The 22433-nt window shown below is 32.9% G+C and overlaps 2 protein-coding genes and 2 long non-coding RNA genes across 4 annotated transcripts in view; 1 reads left to right on the top strand and 3 right to left on the bottom strand.

Moving 5' to 3' along the window:
• LOC130998300 (uncharacterized) overlaps positions 1-22433 on the bottom strand; it is a 55411-nt gene that overhangs the window by 27519 nt on the left and 5459 nt on the right. The window lies entirely within an intron of this gene.
• On the top strand, positions 2256-3822 carry LOC130998289 (uncharacterized protein At4g06744-like). Its single transcript, XM_057923723.1, has one exon. The coding sequence runs from the start codon at positions 2503-2505 to the stop codon at positions 3721-3723; it is 1221 nt and encodes a 406-aa protein (XP_057779706.1). The 5' UTR covers positions 2256-2502; the 3' UTR covers positions 3724-3822.
• LOC130998304 (uncharacterized) lies at positions 7764-8504 on the bottom strand. Its single transcript, XR_009093275.1, has 2 exons — positions 8080-8504; positions 7764-8012 (listed from the first exon to the last, which is right to left on the bottom strand). It is a non-coding gene; the product is annotated as an uncharacterized LOC130998304 (long non-coding RNA).
• LOC130998295 (probable WRKY transcription factor 7) lies at positions 20013-22405 on the bottom strand. The gene is made up of 3 exons (XM_057923729.1): positions 21054-22405; positions 20771-20896; positions 20013-20545 (listed from the first exon to the last, which is right to left on the bottom strand). The coding sequence occupies exons 1-3, from the start codon at positions 21752-21754 to the stop codon at positions 20386-20388; spliced, it is 987 nt and encodes a 328-aa protein (XP_057779712.1). The 5' UTR covers positions 21755-22405; the 3' UTR covers positions 20013-20385.

Raw genomic sequence — 22433 nt, 5'->3', positions numbered from 1 at the left:
ATGTTTAGCACAGCGCTGATGCATATTTCAGTCCTCATCAGAGCTCATAGCTGCTTTAAATGGGTTCATACATATGTTTTTAAGAGTATTGTACTAATTTTTTTAGTTCTCTGTAAAATTACTACTACTATTTTTTATTATTCTTCTTATTACTCATTATAACTCATAAATAATTGTAATGATTCGACTACAATTATTTGAGATTGTTAGCTGCAGAAAAGTAGTGTCCCTGCGAACTTCTATCTATGTACAGTGAGGTTTAGGGTTCAATTCACCGCTCTCCCTCCTCCAAATCCAAAAAAAATGTAGAAAAGTAGTTGCAAATACGTAAAAGCTTTAACTATATTAATTTATTTGTATCTCACATTGTAACATTATTACTAATGTATGTTCAATATTTAAAAGGTATTCAACATAATAACTAAATATTATAGTTTAAGATTAAAACTAATTATACATTATGGCCTGATTTTTGGACAAACTTTTAAAAATGACCTAGACTTATAGAAAAATCGTGACCTTGGTGCAACGTATCAAATATGGCACATGATCATTCAAAAATTCAGGTTTAAAAAATCTGAGTTGTTCCTCAAAAAAAAGAGTCTGAGTTGTCGCCGAAATGAAAACGACATTAACTCATTTATATTGCTGAAAAAAGAAGTTTTTTTATCTGCGTTTCTAGTTTATTTATTTATTCTTCTTCTCTTTCTTACCTGATGGCCCAAGCCCGCATAGAAAAGAATAAGATGGGCTAATAAAAAAATAGTCCAATAGTCCACCTAAAGATGCAATAAAGAAATGGAGCCGCTGAATAAAGGAAAGAAAAAACAACCCCTAGAAACTAAGCCCATGTGCAACCATAATGTGCAACACAACCACCCTAAATTGGAAAACGCAATTGTCAAATGAAGAGGAGAAGAGTCAAAGCTGCAGATATCGGCCCATCCAAAATACTGTATGCAACAACACAAACTAAATGTCATATTTTATCCCAAATCCAAAATGGGATACATAGTACATAAGATAATAAATTAATAATATTATATATTAATTTAATATTGAATAAAATTACTATAATTTTACACTCACAGTATTAAATAAAATTTTATTAAAAAAAAACATACACACTTGAAAGCACAGAAAAGCAGACTAAGAGTCGAACCTCGTTAAAACTTTATTAATGTATACCCAAAAAGAAAACCCTTAACAAGAAAAAAGAGTGTTCGTCTAACAAACCAAAGGGTAAAAAATCCATGACCATGGGAAAGTGTGAATACTTCAGGAGCTCCGACCTAACCATCGCCTCCAAGTATTCACGGAATTTCTCAAGCCGAGTAAATAAAAAACAACAGCAGCAAGCTAAATAATAATGAGTATGAAACGAATCCAGCTCAGAGCTAGCCACCCAGCTATCCGAATATAACCAGAGCCCAGAAGGGCAGGCACGATGCCTCGATGACCAAAACTCGTCGGCCCAAAAATCTCTACCCCAATAAGATAGGCGCAAGCCATCTCTTATTGCGGAGCTTCCAGCATTTCACACTCACAATAATTTATATATATATTGCAAATAATGTAATTCATCTAACCACATAATATTAATATCTTATTGGTAGAATACTTGGAAAAATCATAAATCATACTCGTAATAATGAGCGCTCATTGAACTCATGACTGTGTTCATCTTCATAGATTAATTATGTCCAAATATGAGATTATCAATTAATCATGAACTTTAAGCCCACAACAGAAAATTCACCGTGTCACACTGTCACTATATACCACAGAGTGTGTACACACAAACCAATAAATTAAATGTAGGGACCAAAATCGAAATTGTTCTCATACCACTCTCTTCTTTTCTAAAGTCCTCCACTATACCGGAATTTGCACATCCATTAAAATTGGTGCTTCACTGAACTCAAACTACCAAAAATATTTACATATATAGATCAAATAAAATAAATTTTCGTTTTAAAATATATATAGATTAGAAACTATTTTTAGTTCCTACAAAATTTTCAATGAATTTGTGATACTGGGTTAGAATCTCGTAAGGACGATTCTTTTTTTTTTTTTTTTTAATTCATCACTTTTCACGGTGAATTCATTAATTTTTATAAAGAAGTCATAATGTTACCATAATTCGAGGTTCTATTTTAAAATGAGTTTAGCAGTGTATATATATATATATATATATATATATATATATTTATATATATAGGGATGTTCTCCTCCTCATTAAAAATGAGTACTATAATTCTAAATTGAAAAATTGTTGAATTCAAAATTTCAAGCAGTTAATATTGTATATGGGATTGCATTTTATTCATACTTAATTATGAAAATTCCCAAGTTGTACCGACCAAGCCACTCCAGAAACAGGGGATACCTATTGCAGTGCGCTCCACATTCTCAGGCTTCCTTCACACTAGTTTAAAACATATGCATTAATGCTTTGTTTCTTCATCTTCGCTCATTCTAATTAACAAGGCGATCAAAATGAGAGTAACTAGTTTTTTTATGACACTACAAACTCTCTTCTTCATCACCACCATCCTAGTATTTCCCACGCACCATCATCACGTTCTTGCCCAATTAATCCCCAAAAAACTCCCAATCACTGTGCCAGAAATCCCCCTTGTACACGATTTACTAGTATTCGCCGATCAAAGGCTTGCCATAGTATACCCAGTGATTCAAAGATTCAAAGCCAGCATCACCTCCGACCCCTTCAACGTCACCGCCACGTGGAGCGGCGGCAACATCTGCAGATACAAAGGCTTCTTCTGCGAGAGCCCTCCCGACAACCGCTCCGCCACCGCCGTCGCCTCCATCGACTTCAACGGCTTCCGCCTCTCCTCCTCCACGCTGGCCGGCTTCCTCGACCAGCTCCCGGACCTCGCCCTCTTCCACGCCAACTCCAACTACTTCTCCGGCCCCATCCCTCCCGCCGTCGCCGGACTCCCTTACCTCTACGAGCTGGACCTCAGCAACAACAGATTCTCGGGGCCCTTCCCGCCCGCCATCCTCGCCATGGACGGCCTCTCCTTCCTCGACATCCGCTTCAACTCCTTCTCCGGCGCCGTCCCGCCGGAGCTCTTCGCCAAGGACGAGCTCGACCTGCTCTTCCTCAACAACAACGACTTCACGACGCCTTTCCCCGACAACGCCGACGCCGCCGCCCACGTGGCCTACCTCAGCCTAGCCAACAACAAATTCTTCGGCCCCATCCCCCGCAGCATTGCCACGTCTTTAGCCGGTTTGTCGGAGATCCTGCTGCTCAACAACCTCCTCAGCGGCTGCCTGCCCTATGAACTAGGGTTACTCAAAGATGCGGTGGTGTTCGACGCCGGAGGCAACAACCTGACCGGGCCGCTGCCCTTCTCGCTGGGGTGTTTGCAGAAGCTGGAGGTGCTGAATTTGGCCGGGAACATTTTGTACGGACAAGTGCCGGAGCCGCTGTGTTTGCTGGGGAGTCTGAGGAATCTGTCGTTGTCGGACAATTATTTCATGGGGGCGGGGCCGAGCTGCATGAGGTTGATCCAGAGTGGGGTGGCTGATGTGAGGAAGAACTGCATTCCTGGGCAGCCGTTGCAGAGGTCCATGGCGGAGTGCGCCGCCTTCATGGCCCGCCCCAAGTATTGTCCCTATTCGGATACGTATTCTAAGATTCCTTGTTGGATTCCTTACTATGCTTTGGCTCCTTCTCCTTCTTCTTGATCTCCTTCTCCTCATGATCGATCAATTAACTTCTTGATTAATCAAAAATATATGATTAAATTGCAAATTAAATCTCAATCTTTCGGGATTTTTAAATAATTAAGCTCAATGTGCCAATCTTGTTGAATATTTGTGCTTCCTAAATTTATCAATGTGAATTTGAAAGTGAGATTTAGACATTTATCTTACATTGAAACTCAAAATTAATTGAGGACTTTTGACTCTATAATCTGAATTAATTTTATTATTAGACGTTCAAGATTGCAACTCAAATCATTGAAAAAATCTAATTCGATCATGTTAATTCTCAATTCAATTACTCAACTGTTTGATAATGAAATTGACAGCACAAGAGTACAAACCAAACAATGAGCTTCAAAAGTCCTCAATCAGTTTTGAGTTTTCATATTACACTAGTTAGATAGATGTGTAAATTTAAAGTCTAAAAGCCTGCAAAAAATTAGAGTGGCAAGTTTATTACAAATCAAAAGACTGGGACGATATTTTAAAATTTGGATTTGATTTGAGAAAAATTGGGATTAAATGTGCAATTAACCTTAAAAAGAATATAGTAATGAAAAAAGGATGCATGTGCGATGAGGTTGTTGTTTCATGTTTCCGTGAGTAGTTGAAATTGTGTACAATTGTATGATTGGGTGCGGAGAAAGTAAGGATTGGAGTGTGTTGAATGGGTCCTTGTGCGAATGATTGTGATTAACATTTGCTTTTGTTAGTGGTCGACGCCTAGTGCTGTTTAGATTAATGAGATCGAATACAAATGTTTGCCAGCATGAATTATAAATGTGGCGCCAGGAACTGCGGCTAAAACGTAAATTCTAGGGTTGGGCTTTGCCTAACTACTTTAACCAAAAGATCAATCACCAATTAGTACATTAACATATCGATCGATTATCGTGTCGGTAATTAACAGATGCTCTCACAATATTGTATTCTAAATTTTAGCCAATATTACCATGTACTATACTACTATGGATCGATACTGAGCATAAGTGCATAATGTCGGGTTATATGCAGGGAAAAGTTGTCAGACGAAACTAAATGGTATAATTATATTGGATAATAATTTTGTTTAGTCGCATATATATATATAGGAAGAGGTTCTAATAAAAACCTCTGTTAAAATGAGAACTAGGAACCTAATCTTGACCTTTTAAATATTAGATCTAATGGTTATGATTTAGTCAACAAAAGAAACTGTGCATCTATTATATTTTACTGTGCACTTAAAAAATATGCAATTTATGCAATTGAAACCAACAATGCAAAATACTCAAGCAAATCGAAATTGTGCATCTATGCAATTGAAACCGTGCATCTATGCAATCGAAATTGTGAATCTGTAGTTTAATCTCAGTCCTCTATTTTATTTAAATCAATGGCTTTAAATTGGTTCCTAGTTTTCATCTTAAGAGGGATCTTTATATTAACCCTACCCTATAATATATATATATATATATATATATATATATATATATATATATATATATATATATAGGGGAGGACTAAAATAAAAACACTTCTTAAAATATAAAATATAAACAATTTTCAGCCCTTAGATCATCAAGATCTACGGTTGATTCGTAACCTTATTGAATGAATTCGTGGTCCTGAGTTCGAATCCTAAAGGTAGCAAAAAAATTATTTTTCACAATTCGTAACCATGCTGGATGAATTCGTAACCCTGTTGGATAAAATTCGTACATTAAAAAATGTTTATATTTATATTTTAAGAAGTGTTTCACTGTAGCCCTCCCCATATATATATATCTATATAGGCCAAGGTTCAATGAAGAAGGCCTAAATGTGGCAAAGAAGAAAGAAGAAATCATGGCCCTCCATATGCTTAAATCCGGCCGTCCATATTCATAATCAAATTCGACAGATTATATTGCATTGAAGGACATGAGTGTAATTTACTTAAATATGATATATGTGCGTTTCCATAGTTAGCGCTAATCAAATCATGGTAATCTTAGTAGATATTCTCTAAACAAGTGATATCCGTTATTATTCATTTATTATCATATTAAATTTGATAGAATGTATCTCTTCATGTTATTATAGATTTTTCAAATTTAAAACAACTAAAATTTTCTAGTAAGTTACCTTAAGTATTGAAATTTCATGAACTATCCAGCCGCTCATCAAGTATTATAAGGTAGGAAAAAATTCAGTGGAACCAAAGTATTGAAATTTTACGATTCAGATGAACTTATTATATATTTCTAATGAACTTATTGAAACTTATCAATCTCCATAACATTTTTCCGCATTGGAATTTCACAATTTGAATGAACTTATTATATATTTCTAATGAACTTATTGGAACTTACCAATCTCCATAATATTTTCCTGCATTGGAATTTCACAATTTGGGATGAACTTATTGAACTTATCAATCTCCATAACACTTTCGTGCATTTGAATTTCACAATTTGATTGAACTTATTAGTTATTTCTAATGAACTTATTGAACTTATCAATCTCCATAACATTTTCGTGCATTGGAATTTCACAATTTGAATGAACTTATTAGTTATTTCTAATGAACTTATAACCTAATGGATATTTATACTGTAAGTTTTCAAGTTGTTATTTATAAAAAAACAACAAAAATGGAGAGTACAATTTATTAGAATATTTGGAGTCAAAAAACTCGTATCAAAAATCCAATCAGAATACACAGACAATTCCACAATTCTCTGAACATAATCGAGCTTCAACACCTTCTCGGAAGGCTCGGCTGGAAAATCTTTTGTCGCCACTACTCCGATCAGGTTCCTCAGCCATGTCGCAGCTTCGTATCTTTTATAAACATAAGAAAAAAAATACAAGTTATAAAAACTCACATCAAATAATAACACAATTGTTTAATGCACATAACACTATATTTCAATTAACAATATATAATTCTTTAATGTACATGCCAATTTCCTTCTCCTGCTTTGAAAGCAGCTTCCTATTATTCTTCTTCTTCTACTTAGGTGCCCAAATTTAATTAAATCTATTCTCCACTCAATTTTCTATTAATGCAACACGAATATTTTAATATCTATGGCGCCATATCTCACTCAGAAAGACCATTGATTCATTTTCGAAATTTATCCTTTTTTCTGTTTAAGTTTTCGTGTTTGGAATTCTGGACTAAACATTATATTCATCAAATATGCATGCATGTTCATTACAAATATTATATTGTTCAAAATTGTCGAATTTATATACAATGTGTTTAATAACCTTTGGTCATCACATATAATTAATCATTCCATTTAAGTTCAGTCTTTAATCATTTCATTAGCTATATATGTATTGACATTTTCACTGACGTGGTATGTCTACAAATTTCTTAATTCATTTCAATGTGTTTAATAACCTTTGGTCGTCACATATTGTTTCAAATATAATAGATAAGTTTCTGAACATAACATTTCCCTGCATTGGAATTTCATAATTTGTATGAACTTATTACATATTTTAATGAACTTACAGTCAAATTGTTATGCATAAACAATACAAAGTCAAATCCCTCCTTTTAAACTCAACTTTTTTTAATATCCTTTGAACTTTGAACAAATAGTTATATCCTTTGAACTTTAATGAACAAATCTCATTTTCTAGATGAACGTAACTTTGCTAGATTTACCCGACTTGATGAAATTATATTTTCGTTTAGTATAATGAATTTTTAATACGTTTTGTATGAACAAATAGTTATATCATTTAAACTTTTATGAACAAATCTTATTTTCTAAATGAACATAACTTGATTTTTTCAATGAATAGTTTATTAATTACGATGAACATATTTTACTGATTCGATGAACATATTTAATAATTTGAACGTAATTTGTTGAACAAATAGTTATATCATTTGAACTTTGCTAGAGTTTATTGGATTGACGAAATTATAAAAAAATTTGATGTGTTACCTGGAAGATAGTTCAATTATAAATTGTTCGAACATAAATCACTCTTCAAAAACAAAAACAAAAAACCAATGCAACAGAACAATATAAATCAAAACTTTAAGGAACATTCCATTAACAAACTTAAAAAACCCAACAAAAACAATGAAAAAGATATAACTACATAGACATGTCGAAATCATCCACTAGTTAATTACAAACTAAATTATAGAGAAATCCACCAGAGATTATATAGTGTTTCCAACAGCAAAAATTCTTGAATTCAGATTTTTCCACGTCTCTTGCCACACATATGCTTCTAGAGAATCCCGCTCTCTAATCATGATTAACCACACCTACAAGCTAATGCAGTTCCGAAAATTACAAAAAGCAAAAGAAGAAAATCGGGAAGAAAAGCAAAATGACTTACAAAGCAAGTGATGAATTCTACAACCCAAGATTTCGAAAAAATTGAATCTTTAGCGCAAGAGCAAGCGGCACGACGTGGAAATTGGGGTGACGAGGGGATTTATAAGGGGGATTAAAGGAATGAGGGGTTTTCGTCGTCGACGAGCAGATCGGTGGGAGCCGAGTGGGTCGGGGAGAAGCAACGGCGATGGGGGAGGGGGTGGCAGCGGCATCGTCGCCACCACAGCCATAAAACCGGCGCGCCAAGGCCAGCTGCCACCACGTGAAATCAAAGAAGATGAAAAGCAAAATGACTGAAAAAACAAATCTGAACAACTGAATGATACAAATTCGAAAACCCCATACCATTGGGATTAAGAAGGTAGATGAGAATATCACGGGATTTGATTTGATTTTCCATAAATCCGACGAACTACAATTGACCAATATAACCCAAACGAATTTACAACTAATTTTCAGCACTTATATTAATTAGTTAAATGATTTTGATTAGAAAATCTCAACCGTTAGATTCAATGAAATTGAGGGACCAGATTAGTTCCTTATTCTTAATCTAAGAGTCCTTTTCTATAGAGTGCAACCCTATATATATATATATATATATATATATATATATATATATATATTTTGTTATATAGGAGAGGGCTCAAATAAAAACACTTCCTAAAATATAAAATATAAATAATTTTCAACCCTTAGATTATCAAGATTTACGATTGATTCGTAATCTTGTTGGATGAATTCGTGATCTTAAGTTCGAATCCCAAAAGTTGCAAAAAATTATTTTTCACTATTCGTAATCTTGTTGGATGAATTCATACGTGTTCTACATAAAATTCGTACATTAAAAAATATTTTTATTTTTATTTTAAAAAGTATTTTCATGGTAACCCTTCCCTATATATATATATATATATATATATATATATATATATATATATGACTATATGAGACCCTTATTTTTCAAATGAAATTCGCAATTTGGAACCGAACAGTCACTTTTCAAATGACGGTTAGTTTAAATTGTGAAATGGAGTGTCTAGATTTTATCTCTATTTACTTAAGCTGTGTACATTTGAACTATATATCAACTTATATTATAATTAAAATCTACGAACATTATTTTTTTAAAATAAAAAATTAATAGTTCCAAATAACGAAACTATGAAGTGGCGATTGCACTTCTCGCCTGGGAATAGGAATGGATCTGAACAACACACTTGTTTGCCAAGAGTCGAATTGGAGTATTTTGTAATGAAATTCCTTCTACATGTGTGAACTCATAATAGGTAGGGCTGTAAATGGACACAGCTACTCGCAAGCTATTCGAGATTCAGCTCGAAAAAAGCTCGATTCGATAGTAAACGAGCCGAGCTCGAGCCTGATAGTACTCGGCTCGTTGAGCTCGCGAACATGTTCGGACTCGATTGTTCGCGAACATGTTTGCGAGCCTGTTCACGAACCTTCAGTCGAGCCTTCAATCGAGCTATTGTACGAGCCTTAAACGAATCGAACTCGAGCTCGAATAACATTAATTAAGAAGCTTTTCCCAAATTTATAAGAAATTCGAGCTCGAATATCACATATACAAACATCTAACGAGCCGAGCTCGAACTCAAGCTCGAATTCGACATTATCGAGCATCACCCGAGTCGAGTTCGAACCGAGCTCGAGCTTGGTAAGTGGATTACGAGCCGAGCTCGATCAACAAGATAAAAGCTCGAATCGAGCTCGAGCCGAGCTCGAACACCCGAATATTTAAACGAGCCGAGCTCGAGCCTGCTTGTATTCGGCTCGGCTCGGCTCGGCTCGTTTACAGCCCTAATAATAGGTATAATATGATTTCAAGTATTTTGGTAACTTTATCGAATGCCCCCGAACCTGAATGAATTATTTTTATAACTTTGAGGGTGCGTTCTTTTTTGTTGTAAATTTATCATGGAAAAATGAAGGATAAACAAAATTTAACCCTTTAAAACATTCCTTTCTTTTTTCACATTTCCTACTTGGCCCTTACTCATTCCTCATTTACACTACAAAAGAGGGATAATATTATCTCTCATTTGTAGTGTAAATGAGGAATGAGTAAGGGTCAAGTAGGAAATGTGGGAAAATAAATAAATGATTTAAAGAGTTAAATTTTATTTATCCCTTATTTTCTCATGAAAAATTTACAACCAAAGAGAATGCACCCTGAAAAGAAAGAAGTGAGGCCTTTTTCATTTTGTTGGAATCTTAAGATAAGAAACACCAACATATTTGCATGTTATCAGAAAATAATGTTAGGCCACTTAAATGGAAACGATTGGGCTACAGCCCAATTAAATTTACAAAATATGTTTTGTGTTGGTGGGGGAGAGGGAGGTTAAGACATTGGAGATTGAATCCGAAATATTGGGCTTTCTATTTAGTGGATTTCTTTATTTTTCTTGTTTGGCCTGCTACTTAGTGACCCGGAGTAACAAATTTGAATAATGCCTAATATTTTGGTAAGATTTTGAATTTACTTTGGATTTTTGAATAGTAGATAAGATTTTGGTAATACCCAATATTTTATTTTAACAGCATTTATAGATAAACGAGATAATTTTCCAAACTCATACTCACGAGAGTGCATCAGCATAGACCTATTGTAGGCCATGAAATCATATTTGCTTCAGTCGCTTTCTTTTGTACTTCAACTCAAGGTGGATTGAATTTGTCTTACTAAAAAATATAAAATAAATATTCCCTTTGTCTCGTTATAAGTGATAGTATGTATTTTATTTTGGGACGTCCCACTATAAATGGCATATTTTCACAAATGAAAAAATTTAACCCTTAAAAAAATATAGACCCTACCACTTTTAATCAATTTACACCTTCTTCTTAATTTCCGTGCCAAAAAGTTTTGAGTCACTTATAATGGAACGGAGTAGGGCTGGCAAATCGTGCGGGTCGGATCGTTATCGGGTCGACCTGATATCGACACAACCTGATAAGGCCAAACCTGAACACGACCTATTAAGGAATTGCTCGACACGAACACGAACCCGACACAATTCACTCAAACCCGAACATGACACAAACCCGATAACAACACGATTTGAATCATGTTGATACGACACGATAACAACACGAATCTGATTTTGTTTTCACAATAATAGTAATAAAAATACAAGAGTCGTCACATATGACATATGCTCAACATATCCAATAAATCAACAATTAAACATATGCTCAAACTGAAAATACAATCTTAGATTCTCAATTCTTTATTTTTCAACATAAAGCATTAAACCAATAAGCATCAATACACTACAAGAAAATGCGGCTCTAACGACCGAAATTTCGGTCGTTAAAACCCAAAAATCGGTCGTTAATATTTTCAACGACCGATTTAACGACCGTTTTTTTCGGTCGTTGTTTGCATCGTCGCCCGAGTTTTAACGACCGTTTTTTCGGTCGTTAAATTTAACGACCGATTTTTTATTTTTAACGACCGAAATTTCGGTCGTTAAAAAGAGAAAAAAAAAATATAAATAAAAAAATTATTTTTTTTTATTTTTTTTTATTTTTTTTAAATAATGAACGAAATTTTATTTTTATTTTCGGTCGTTAAAAATTAATAAAAAAATATATTTTTTTTTCAATTTTTTTTATATCTTTGTATCCCACAAGTATTTTTAGTGTATTTCTAATGTATTTTGACCTTAATTGCATACCATTTGACGAACTTCCCAGTAGGTCACCCATCTTACTTGTGCTCTAAGTCAAACACGCTTAACCTTGAAGTTCCTTTCGAGTAGTCACCAATAGAGAACACTCGTATTATTGATATATATAGTACCTATTAATTCATTTAAACTCTAATTCAATATAAAATATCATTAATCATTCATAACCTTATAATATGTCGAGATAATAACTAAGATTTGTGGTGTCGGCGAAACATTGACGATAAATATACGATCGAATTTAAAATAATAAAAAAAATAATATTATCGTAATTAAAAAAAGAAAAGAAAATATGAGTATGAAAAATAACAATCAAATATACAACAAAATCAATATTAAATCAAATAATCAATATTAATAAAATTAATATTTGAAAAATAATTTTATTATTTTAAAATAATAAAATTATTAATATTTTGAAAATAATGAATCTAATAATTTAGAAAATCTAATAAGTCTAATAATTTATTATAATAAGTCTAATAATTTATTATAATAAATCTAATAATTTATTATTATTTGCAAATAATATCACATTTTTATTAATAATCAATATTATCTATTTTTATAGAATAATATTATGAAAATAACAATCATTTTCAAAATATTCTCTATAATTTGAAAAAAATAATTAAATAGAAAATTAATAAAAAATAATTAAATATTTATATATATATTTATATATAATCAAAAAATAAAAATAAATAAAAATAAAAATGAAATTTAAAATTTTTAAAATTGGAAAAATAAAATTAACGACCGACGTTAATAAATAAAATAAATAAATAAATAAATAAAAATAAATAAAAAAATATAAAAAAAAATAAATAAAAATAATTTTAACGACCGAAAAATTCGGTCTTAAAAAAAATAATTAAAATTTTTTATTTATTTAAAAAATATTAGAAAAAAATTAAAAAATAATATTAACGACCGAATAATTCGGTAGTTAAAAAAATAATTTTTTTAAAAAAAAATTTATTATTTAAAAAAAAATAATTTTTTAATAAAAAAAAATAAAAAAAATATATATTAACGACCGAATTTTCGGTCGTTAAAATTAAAAAAATAATTAAAATATAAAAAAATAATTTTTACGACCGAAAATTCGATCGTTAAAAAAAATTAAATATTAAAATATTAACAAAATTATTAGCGACCGAATTTTCGGTCGTTAAAAAATAAAAAGAAATAAAAAATAAAATCGGTCGTTAAACGGTCGTAAATCGGTCGTTAAGGCCGCAAAATTAACGACCGAAATTTTCGGTCGTTAAACGCATGTTTTCTTGTAGTGATATATCACATATGCTCAAACGAAAATAACAATGCATCAACCAAGAGTCGTCAATCTCTCACATAACTACAGGTAAATCACAAATGTGGATCTGCCTTTCACAAATGTGAATCTTCCTTTCACAAATGTGAATCTTGAAACCAACAGGTAAATCAACAGGTAAATCACACGATATGGATTAAATCACAGAACCACACATCTATAAATTTATAAATCACATAAATGAGAAATCACATCTATAAATCCAAATCAGTAAATTACTGAAGAAATGTGTGGAGTGTGACCTGAGCGGCAGCGTAGGATAAGAGAAGGGGCGGGGGCGGCGACTGGCGATTGGATTGAGCGGCGTGGACTGGAATTCCTTGAGCAGGTTGCTGTTGCTGCTGTGAATGAGGGCGGCGACTCAACTCCAGACAACCGGCAGCGATGGCGTGGACTCCTTGAGCAGGCTTGCGAAGACGTCGTCGGTCGGAGGAGCGACTGGGAGGGGTGGCGAACAAAGAGGGGCCGCCAACGTGGCCGTCAGAGTCGACGTTGACGGTGGGAGTCAACGTCAACATGGGAGAACTGGGAAGAATGGAAGGGGTGCGGCGGCTGAAACTTGGAAATTGAAAATATTGAACCCTAAACTAAAGTGAAGAAAGAAATTAAAAATTAAAAATTTTAAATAATAATATTAATTCTATCAGGTTATACGAACCCGACACGAACTCGACTTGAAATTATCGGGTCCTTATCAGGTCGAAAATTGTCAGGAGTATGTTTTTAAATACTTCGTCCATTATTTCAATGATTTGATTGCTCGCGACTGTACATTACCATTGACCAGTATAGAGGAATTTCGAATACATATTTTAGAAAAGTAGTTACATAATCACATAGTCTCCACTATAGTTGTGACTTGTGAACGTATGGAAATTTCTTATAAAACTTACCATATATGTTGATTTACATTTCAACCTCGATTGGAGTAGAGTCGTTGTTGATGTGCACACACATTTATTCAAATATTACTCATATCTTTTCAATCGAGCTATCAAACCATCCTACAACAAAAACTCTTTTTAATTAGTTGGTTTATTTTTTCTATTTATACTTTTATCTTTACCGCGTTGTCCTTATAATTTACTCTTTATTACTCGAAAATGGTTAACAATATTTTATTTAAATGAATCTGGAGTTTGCTAAATTTAAATGAGTTTATAATTCTTTTAAGGGCTTGGATTGATAAATTTAAAGGATTAGATAACCATTCAAAAAAAATCAAAATCAAAATCTACGAACTTGAAATTGACAATTGATAAAATCAAATTACGTACATGGGATAATTCGGTGTATATAGTTATGAATGTAAAATATTTAATTAACTCGAAAGCAAACTATTTACCTCGAATACGATTTCACCGGTTTACTATATAATTAAGATCTAAAAGTGCATCTGTACACAGCACCATATTAGACTAAATTAAAAAATTAATATTGATGCGCAGTGGATTATTGAAAGTTAAATTTTATTTTTGCTTCCGTTTGGATATTTACGGTTTAAACCCGTGAATAAAAAGTGGCTGAAGTTTAACCGAAATGTCGTTAGTTTAATGCTATTAAGCTCTCATCTTTTCGCAATTCCAGAAATCATAGATTAGTGGAAATAATGATATTAGCTGGCCATTGACATTTTGAACTTGTTAAATACGAGTATATAGGAGTATTAGATATCATTCCATCTTAAAAATCATACTACTGGATGTTGACTTCTAGAAGTATTAAACATCATATTCGGAAAATTAAAGCTCGTTTACTTTATCTTTAAGTATTTAAAACGATAAAACTAAGTCATTAGGAGGAAGACAAAACAAGTATAGTTTCAGAATATATGTATATAAAATACTTTTTGCACGTACAAATACGTCGTAAGTCTTCACCTTTTAATTAAACTGTTCACACACAGACTTATAAATTTTCGACAGTATTTCGTTAATTATTTATCTTATTTATGCACGTACATATCATATATATATATATGGTCGCGTTCTACAGGAAAATCAGAAACATTGAACATGACAGTTAATGTTGTTGAACGTACAAATAATTTGTTGAACTTTCGGGGGCTGGGGGTTCGATGGCTGTTCATGTTCAACAAAATTCCGCGTTGAATGTTGAATGAACGAACGTTAACCGTTAGTTTATTGTAATGAAGTGATTATATCATAAAAATAATATTTATCTTATGATAATTGATACCGTTAATTATTAGTTATGAATTATCTCATCTCAAACTACACATATAAGAAATTATTTTTATTTTTTATATGTATACTGATCTATATGATATAATATAATTTTTTTTTATCCTTAATATTTCTTCAATCTAACCCTTTTCATGGGATATGAAGTAATTAATGAAAACTAATTACTCAAATGATATAAATGATCAAAGATCTTATGACATTTTAAAATTTTAATTCATCAAACTAAATAAAAGATTAATCTTATTATTTGTATTTATCGAGATTAATTCTTGAAAAAAAAAAACATTCCTTATTACAAGATATAATAAAATATGACTGCTGCCAAATTGATACCATATATGTTGATATTATAAGTTACAGCATGCTAGTCAATTACTATTTGATAAGTTAGATAAAAAGTTGAGGCTTAAGATGTGGAGTCGTGTAACTTGACTTTTTAAATGTAAGATTATGTATATAAAAAAATACACCCATATAATTTCAGAAGAAATGATCAAATGTGTGTCAAAATTATTGGCGTAGACATTAAGGTGGCCTGCAGTGCTTTACTTTATTTCGAACAATGAATTTATTATAGCAATAAAAAAATGATATATACTAATTAACCTCAAGTCCCAATACCGCACAAAGCAGATCATCAGCCTCCTAATTTGACTTCAATTTTTTTATAGTACATCCTCTCCAAGTAACTTTATACGTATCTTTTATTTTTGGATAATTTTTTAAATAATTTTCTATTCATTTTGAAAAATGATATTTATCATTAATAATATTTTATTTATTTTATCTTTTATATTTCAATATTTTTAATACATTCAATAACTTTATTTTAAAACGCATGCCCCTTCCTCTTATAAAGTTATTTAAAGGAACGGCAGAAATATATAATACTACAAGTTAGTGTTATCATTTTACTACTAAGACTACAGCCATAGGTACTTATTCATGTAAGAAAATAAATAAATAAAATTAAAATAAAAGAACAATTTTGAAATATCATTTCATCTATATATAAACAAGAGCTTCCATATATTTTCTAGAGACTCATATAGTCATATATGAAGTGGCATATTTTAGTATTACCAAAAGCCATTATAGACGAAGCAGCAACCCTAAATTAAAAACTCTCATTATCAGTAAAATATATTAGGGATTACTCATATCGGTTTTGGATCAGTCCTATTGAATTATTTGCGTGTAGGATTAATAGAGTTTTAAAAAATTCAAATTCAGATTATAAATTTTCAACTCTAGTTCTAGACGTTCTGGTTTCGTACTAGACCATCAGATTAGTCGGGCTCGAAATTAAATTTTATTAAAAAAATAATTAATATATTTATGTGGACAATATTATATTTGTAACAACAAAAATACTCGCATGCAATATCGACTTATATATATATATATAATATTAAATATAGGTACAAATATTTCATCATTTCTTGGTATGTATATTTTTTTCTCAATGGGACACTTTAAAAAAAAGGAAATGGAGGGAGTATACACTTGAATTATGAGAACTTCTGTATCTATAATTTGTAAGCTCCAAAATATTTAAATAGAGGACAACTTCTGTATGGGATGAAGTATTTAGCATTTCTTTTAAGATTTGAGTTTTCTTTCCAGCTATTCTTTTAAATTTTCAGTTATTTTTTGTTCTGTGTGTGTTTATCTCAGCATTTTTTAATAACTCCCAAAGTTTTCAGTACTAACTTTCTTATATATCTTTCCTCTCTTAAAAAAAACGTTTCTTATAGAGTGTGTGTGTTTTTTTTTTCAGTTTTCTAGATTTTCGTTTCTTCTTAAATTTTCGGTGTTTCAGTTAATCATTATTAGTTCTATTTAAACATCCCACCCGAAATTAATTAAATATAGTACAATACTTGTTTACTATGATAGCTTTCATTTGTGGTGTACAGTACACCACATGTGAAACGGTCTTACTAAGTTATCTTTCATTTGCTCTTTTACAAGAATATACTCTAATCACAATTTATAATGTTGAGTTGAGTCCACTGGACAATATATATAGGGTGTTGTTCTAGTGTGAACCATAATTTTCGTAAGAATATGAGAATCATTAAAATTATTGTACCTACTGTATAAATTAATGCATCCGTTATTAAATTTACTGCATTCGAAAAAAATAAATTTTTTGCTCATTTCAGGACTCAAACCCAAGTTCTTCATTCATCCACCAATATGATGCATCCACCGTAGCTTGATGATCGAAAGACTTAAAATGCTTCTCCGTGCTTATTTTATATAATATATATATATATATATATATATATATATATATATTATTCTCATATAAAAATAAGATTTTTATTTTATAGAGATTCTATAGGTCCAAATATTTAAAATGGCATTTACATCTTTCATTATATCTGCTCATCTATGTGAGTGGCGAAACCTCTCATGTATTCCCACTAGTAACTTTTAGATCAAAATATGATGCCAAACAATTTGTTTAGTGAAAAGGGCCGATTTTGCATAAGCTTACACATATGCATAGGATACCATCAAAAGAGGCATTACCTATCTTTTGACCACATCTACAATTTCAAGATTAGATAAATGTTATTTTCTTGAGGAGGGTTGGCCCATGTGAGGCAGCTCCAACATCTAGAAAATGTTCATATTTTAATAAGGTCAAGGTCACATCAATTTTATAAAAAATACAACAAACAAGGAATATAAATCTTTCACAATCTTGAATAAAATAATAGAAAGAAGAAAAATTAGAATATAGGATGCTTAATTAGTCATCTTGCACTCGAATCAAACAAAACATTTACTTGTGATTTCTGACTTTTATTTGGCATCCCACCTGCGCCATAAGCGCTGATTGGTCAACCCCTACTTCTGCTTTAACAACTCATCTCAACGCCCCTTCATTTTATGCTGTCCAAGTTTAATCTCATTCATCACTCTTCAGAAATTAACATAATATTCTACTAGTTAATCTTGACTCAATTACAATTTATACATTGGAAATAGTCGATCGGATATTTAAATTTGCACACTTTGTCGGCATCTCGTGTGATTGAAGAATAGCACACGAAAATTTTGATTAACCCATGTCCCTCAAATTATTTTTTAATTTTTTTTATTAATTTAATTTTTTTTTTGAACTATACGACACTACTAATAATACTTCATTTACCCTTATTTTTTATCTTTCCAACTTAAAATTTATACCCCTCCCTCATAAAAAAATTATTTGAAAAACGAATGAAGTACTATATTTTGAAGAGTACAAAATCCATATATTTTCGATTTGAGCATGTAAACTTCGTTAAAATGTCATATTAAAATTTATAAAAAATAATTGAGAGTTGATGAAGCCTAATTTTCACATAGGGTTGTGGATTATAAGAAACAACTGAAAATTATGCACACCACAAAATAAATTTTATAAGAGAAAGATAAGATTTATATCATATGCATATCGAATGCATGATATTCTACATATCCAAATTACTCTCTCTGAAAAAAAACTGTTATTACCTCTCTCATTTTTTTTTCTACGAAAAATAGTATGATTTCACTTTTGGAATTATCATCACATCATACCTTCTCTCATATATAACTTTAAATTGTACTTTTATTTCACATTTAACTAATAATGTATTTTTATTATACTTTTTTGTACTACACAACCCATACAAATTGTACATTTATTCTACTTATAACACTTTTATTAAAATATGTGTCCACCTTCAAACGATACTATTTTTTGTGGATGGATGAAGTATTGTTTTGTCTATAATGTCTCATTTGATCAACTCTAGGTGACTTGAGTCTCCAAATACACTCATATTCTAGTTCTCTAGGTGATCTTGAGTCTCCAAAGTTTTGATTGGATGAGAAACGTCTTACTAATAAATTACGCTTCATCATCAAATAAAATTGTGTAAAACTTTTATTACTATTATTATGTACCTCCTGCTAAAATTTGAACAATAAAACCGTAATGTTGAATTGGCATCACTCTGACCAAAAATGATAAAATTCCAATGACTCGAATATATATGAAAAATCAAAATTATTTTAACATTTTAAAATAATTAAAACAATATCGTTTTAATTATTAAAATTCAAACAAATAAATAAAAATAGATTTAGTGTAATACGGAACCTTCTTAGTTCTTAGCCAACCTCCAGCCGCGCTACGGCGTCGTTCCACTCCCTCTTCTTCTACTACTACTATATATTATTAATATGAGATATTTTAATCGAAGATGAATAATTTAAGATATTTGGAGTTATTATCTCATCATAATAAGATTATATTGAGTCTTGAGTGGAAAATGAAGCGCGACCAACTGTTGCATTTAATAACTTTAATCACCCAAAAAAGTCCAAGTTGGATAATTAATCAAACTCAATAGGCTCCACCTCTACCCACCATTATCACATACGCTTTTAAATATATGGCTCAATTTGTCAACCGTCCCATACACGACACGTTCCCATTTTAATAATTCCACCACTTGTCTAATTACTCATTTCTCCCATTGACTAACTAATGCTAAGAATTGTTTTCAAACATTAGTCTTCTGTGAAAAAATAAAATTACTCTAAACAAGCAAAATTAGGCATCTAATAAAGAACCCACCACCGATTAAAAAAATTAAAACAAGTACCAAATACACGATAGAAAAATCATCATCATCAAAAAAACATTTTATATTTGGCAATTTGCAAGAACGAGAAGAAAACCCACTACTTCAACTTGCGTGATTCAATTCCCACCAAATCCACAATTCGCTCTCCTTTTCTTTTACTTTTTTTCATTTTCATTCCATTTTTAATTATTTTCTACACAGAATGAAGAGATTTTTCAACGGGTGTGATAAAGAAATGAAAAGAAAAAAGAGAGTCGAAAAATCAAAGAAAATGGGACCCCAATTTTTTGTTCCCATGTAGGCAGCTCGCATCCACCGTTGACCGTCTCTTTGCACGCGTTGGACGGCGGTGATTGAGAAATCCTTTTTGCTACTATGCGATTGCGAATCCTAGGCCGTTGGATGATGGGAGATCAAGATGATTCAAGAACTAGCGCAGGCGTTTCCATATTTGAAAGGGCGTGATTGTGCTCTCCTTCATACGTTACGATCAGCATCGTCGGGTCGTCCAAGGCCCGCTCCACATGCTTTCGGGCCGGGCACCCTCTTACGCTGCTACATTTGTAATACCCCCTGAAATTTCATCATTCCAATATATATCATGCACCAACATTACTACAATTTTTAGAGCAATTCATCCAAATATATTCACCAAAACAATGAAAGAAACAAGTCCAAAATCCTAGCATTTTTACTAATCGAAAATTATATACTCCATCTCGTATACTAAGTCATGAGTTTAATTCAAGACAAAGAAATTTAAGTGAGAGTATTAAAATAAAAGAATAAATGAGTTACCTAGGATGAGGGGAACCCTTGATGGGCTTTTGACCATATTTTCTCCAAGAGTAGTCATCTGGTGGAATATCAGCCATCTTCATACTTATTGCCGGAACTCTCACGACTCTCTTCAATCTCGATTTCCTGTTCAAATTAATCAAATCGATAATTACTTAGTAGCTGTAGGAGTATTAATTAATTGAATTCGGAATTTGATTCTTTTTTTAAAATTCTTTTCCTAGTACGATATGATTTTACGCTACGTTTAATTCGTGGCAGTTGACTTTATATTTTTGCTCACCTTTTCTTGGGGCAGTGGCAACGTGACGACCCGCTGCCGCACTTGGCGGTGGCGTCATCCATGGAGCTGCACTTCCTCTTAAACGACGACGTCGACAGCGGCGGCCGCCCGGCGGAGGAGACTTGGGACAGATTCGTGATCTGGAACCCCGACGACATCGACATCGACGGCTGCAGGCTGTCGGTGTCGCCGGTCAGAGAGGACATGAACGAGGTCGCCGGCGACGCGAAATTAATGGTGGTCGACGACTCCTTCCGCTCGATCGGATTCGGAACGTTCTTCACCTGCTGCTGGTGGTTGTGCGGCACCGGCAGCGGCGGCAGCCGCTGAATCGGCGTAGGGCAGTAGATTATTGAACCGGGTGCGCTCTCCTCGGTTTTGGGGGTTTGGGCCGAAGGGCCGGCCGGTTCGGTCTTCTGCGGCGGGGGAGGGGAATTTGGGACCGGTCCGCGGCGGAACCGAGCGTGGCCGGTCCGCGGAGTCCGGTCGAGTAGAGAGATGAATTTCTTGAATTTGTAGACGGCGACATCGGCCACAGCCTTATAATCGTCGGCGGCCTGGATTTCTTGGAAATTTTGTTGGTGAGAGAGTAATCTCATCAGCTTCTCCACGCTCTGAAGACCGGCCGCCGCCGCTTCCTGGGCTGCGCTCACTTCCATCTTCGACGTGAAATTGTAGCCCGGCATCAACTCTACTGCCATCTCCCACAAACTAGAGAGAGAGAGAGAGAGAGATAGAGAAGGAGAGATTTGAGAAAAGAAAAGAAGTTGAAACGAGGTGAAAGGGATAAAATAGAGGAGAGAGTCAAAGTGATAATGCTCTTTCTCTATCTTTAATGCAGTGCATGTATTGTCGATTGTGGCCTGCTTGCCGTCAAAGGTAAGTGCCAATCATGGCGTTCCACGTAGTCATCAAGAGAGAGAAACTGAGCGAGGCATTGACCAACCTTAATTTATGGTGGTGGGGCACGGGTTAACGGATGAACCAGTGGTGGAATTGATGATAGTGGGCTGCAAAAGTCAAAAGGGTAGTAATGAGCCGTTGGATTAGCGAGAAGGGCAAAATCGGGAATACGGCTACAGCCAGTGAGGTAGAGTTGACCTTTTAACAGCTTTAAATACAAAAGTCCATCTGAAGGGGTTGAGGATTGGGACCCATGATCTTCTGGCTTTACCGGAAACCGGATACTATTTTGCTTTTATATCTTTTTTTGTAAGTTTTCAAATTGAAGGGAGAAAGGTACAAGGAAGGGTTACCCTGTCACAAGGGATTCTTTTTTTTTAGACTTCAGAAAAAAGGGATTCTTTTTTTTTTTTTTTTGGAAAATAATGAATTCTTGTTTTGTTCTCCAATTTTGAAGCTTCTTTTGACTTTAACTTT

The sequence above is a fragment of the Salvia miltiorrhiza genome, chromosome 1 (genome assembly GCF_028751815.1).
Source record: "Salvia miltiorrhiza cultivar Shanhuang (shh) chromosome 1, IMPLAD_Smil_shh, whole genome shotgun sequence".
Lineage (NCBI taxonomy): Eukaryota > Viridiplantae > Streptophyta > Magnoliopsida > Lamiales > Lamiaceae > Salvia > Salvia miltiorrhiza.
The sequence above is the reverse complement of the archived record's forward strand: the minus strand, read 5'-3'. Positions and strand labels throughout refer to the sequence as shown.

Coding starts and splice junctions, on each gene's coding strand:
- LOC130998289 (XM_057923723.1), top strand. CDS start 2,503: ATGAGAGTAACTAGTTTTTTTATGACACTACAAACTCTCTTCTTCATC.
- LOC130998295 (XM_057923729.1), bottom strand. CDS start 21,754: ATGGCAGTAGAGTTGATGCCGGGCTACAATTTCACGTCGAAGATGGAA. Junction 20,897..21,053: donor TGCCACTGCCCCAAGAAAAG/GTGAGCAAAAAT, acceptor TAATTTGAACAG/GAAATCGAGATTGAAGAGAG. Junction 20,546..20,770: donor AAGGGTTCCCCTCATCCTAG/GTAACTCATTTA, acceptor ATGAAATTTCAG/GGGGTATTACAAATGTAGCA.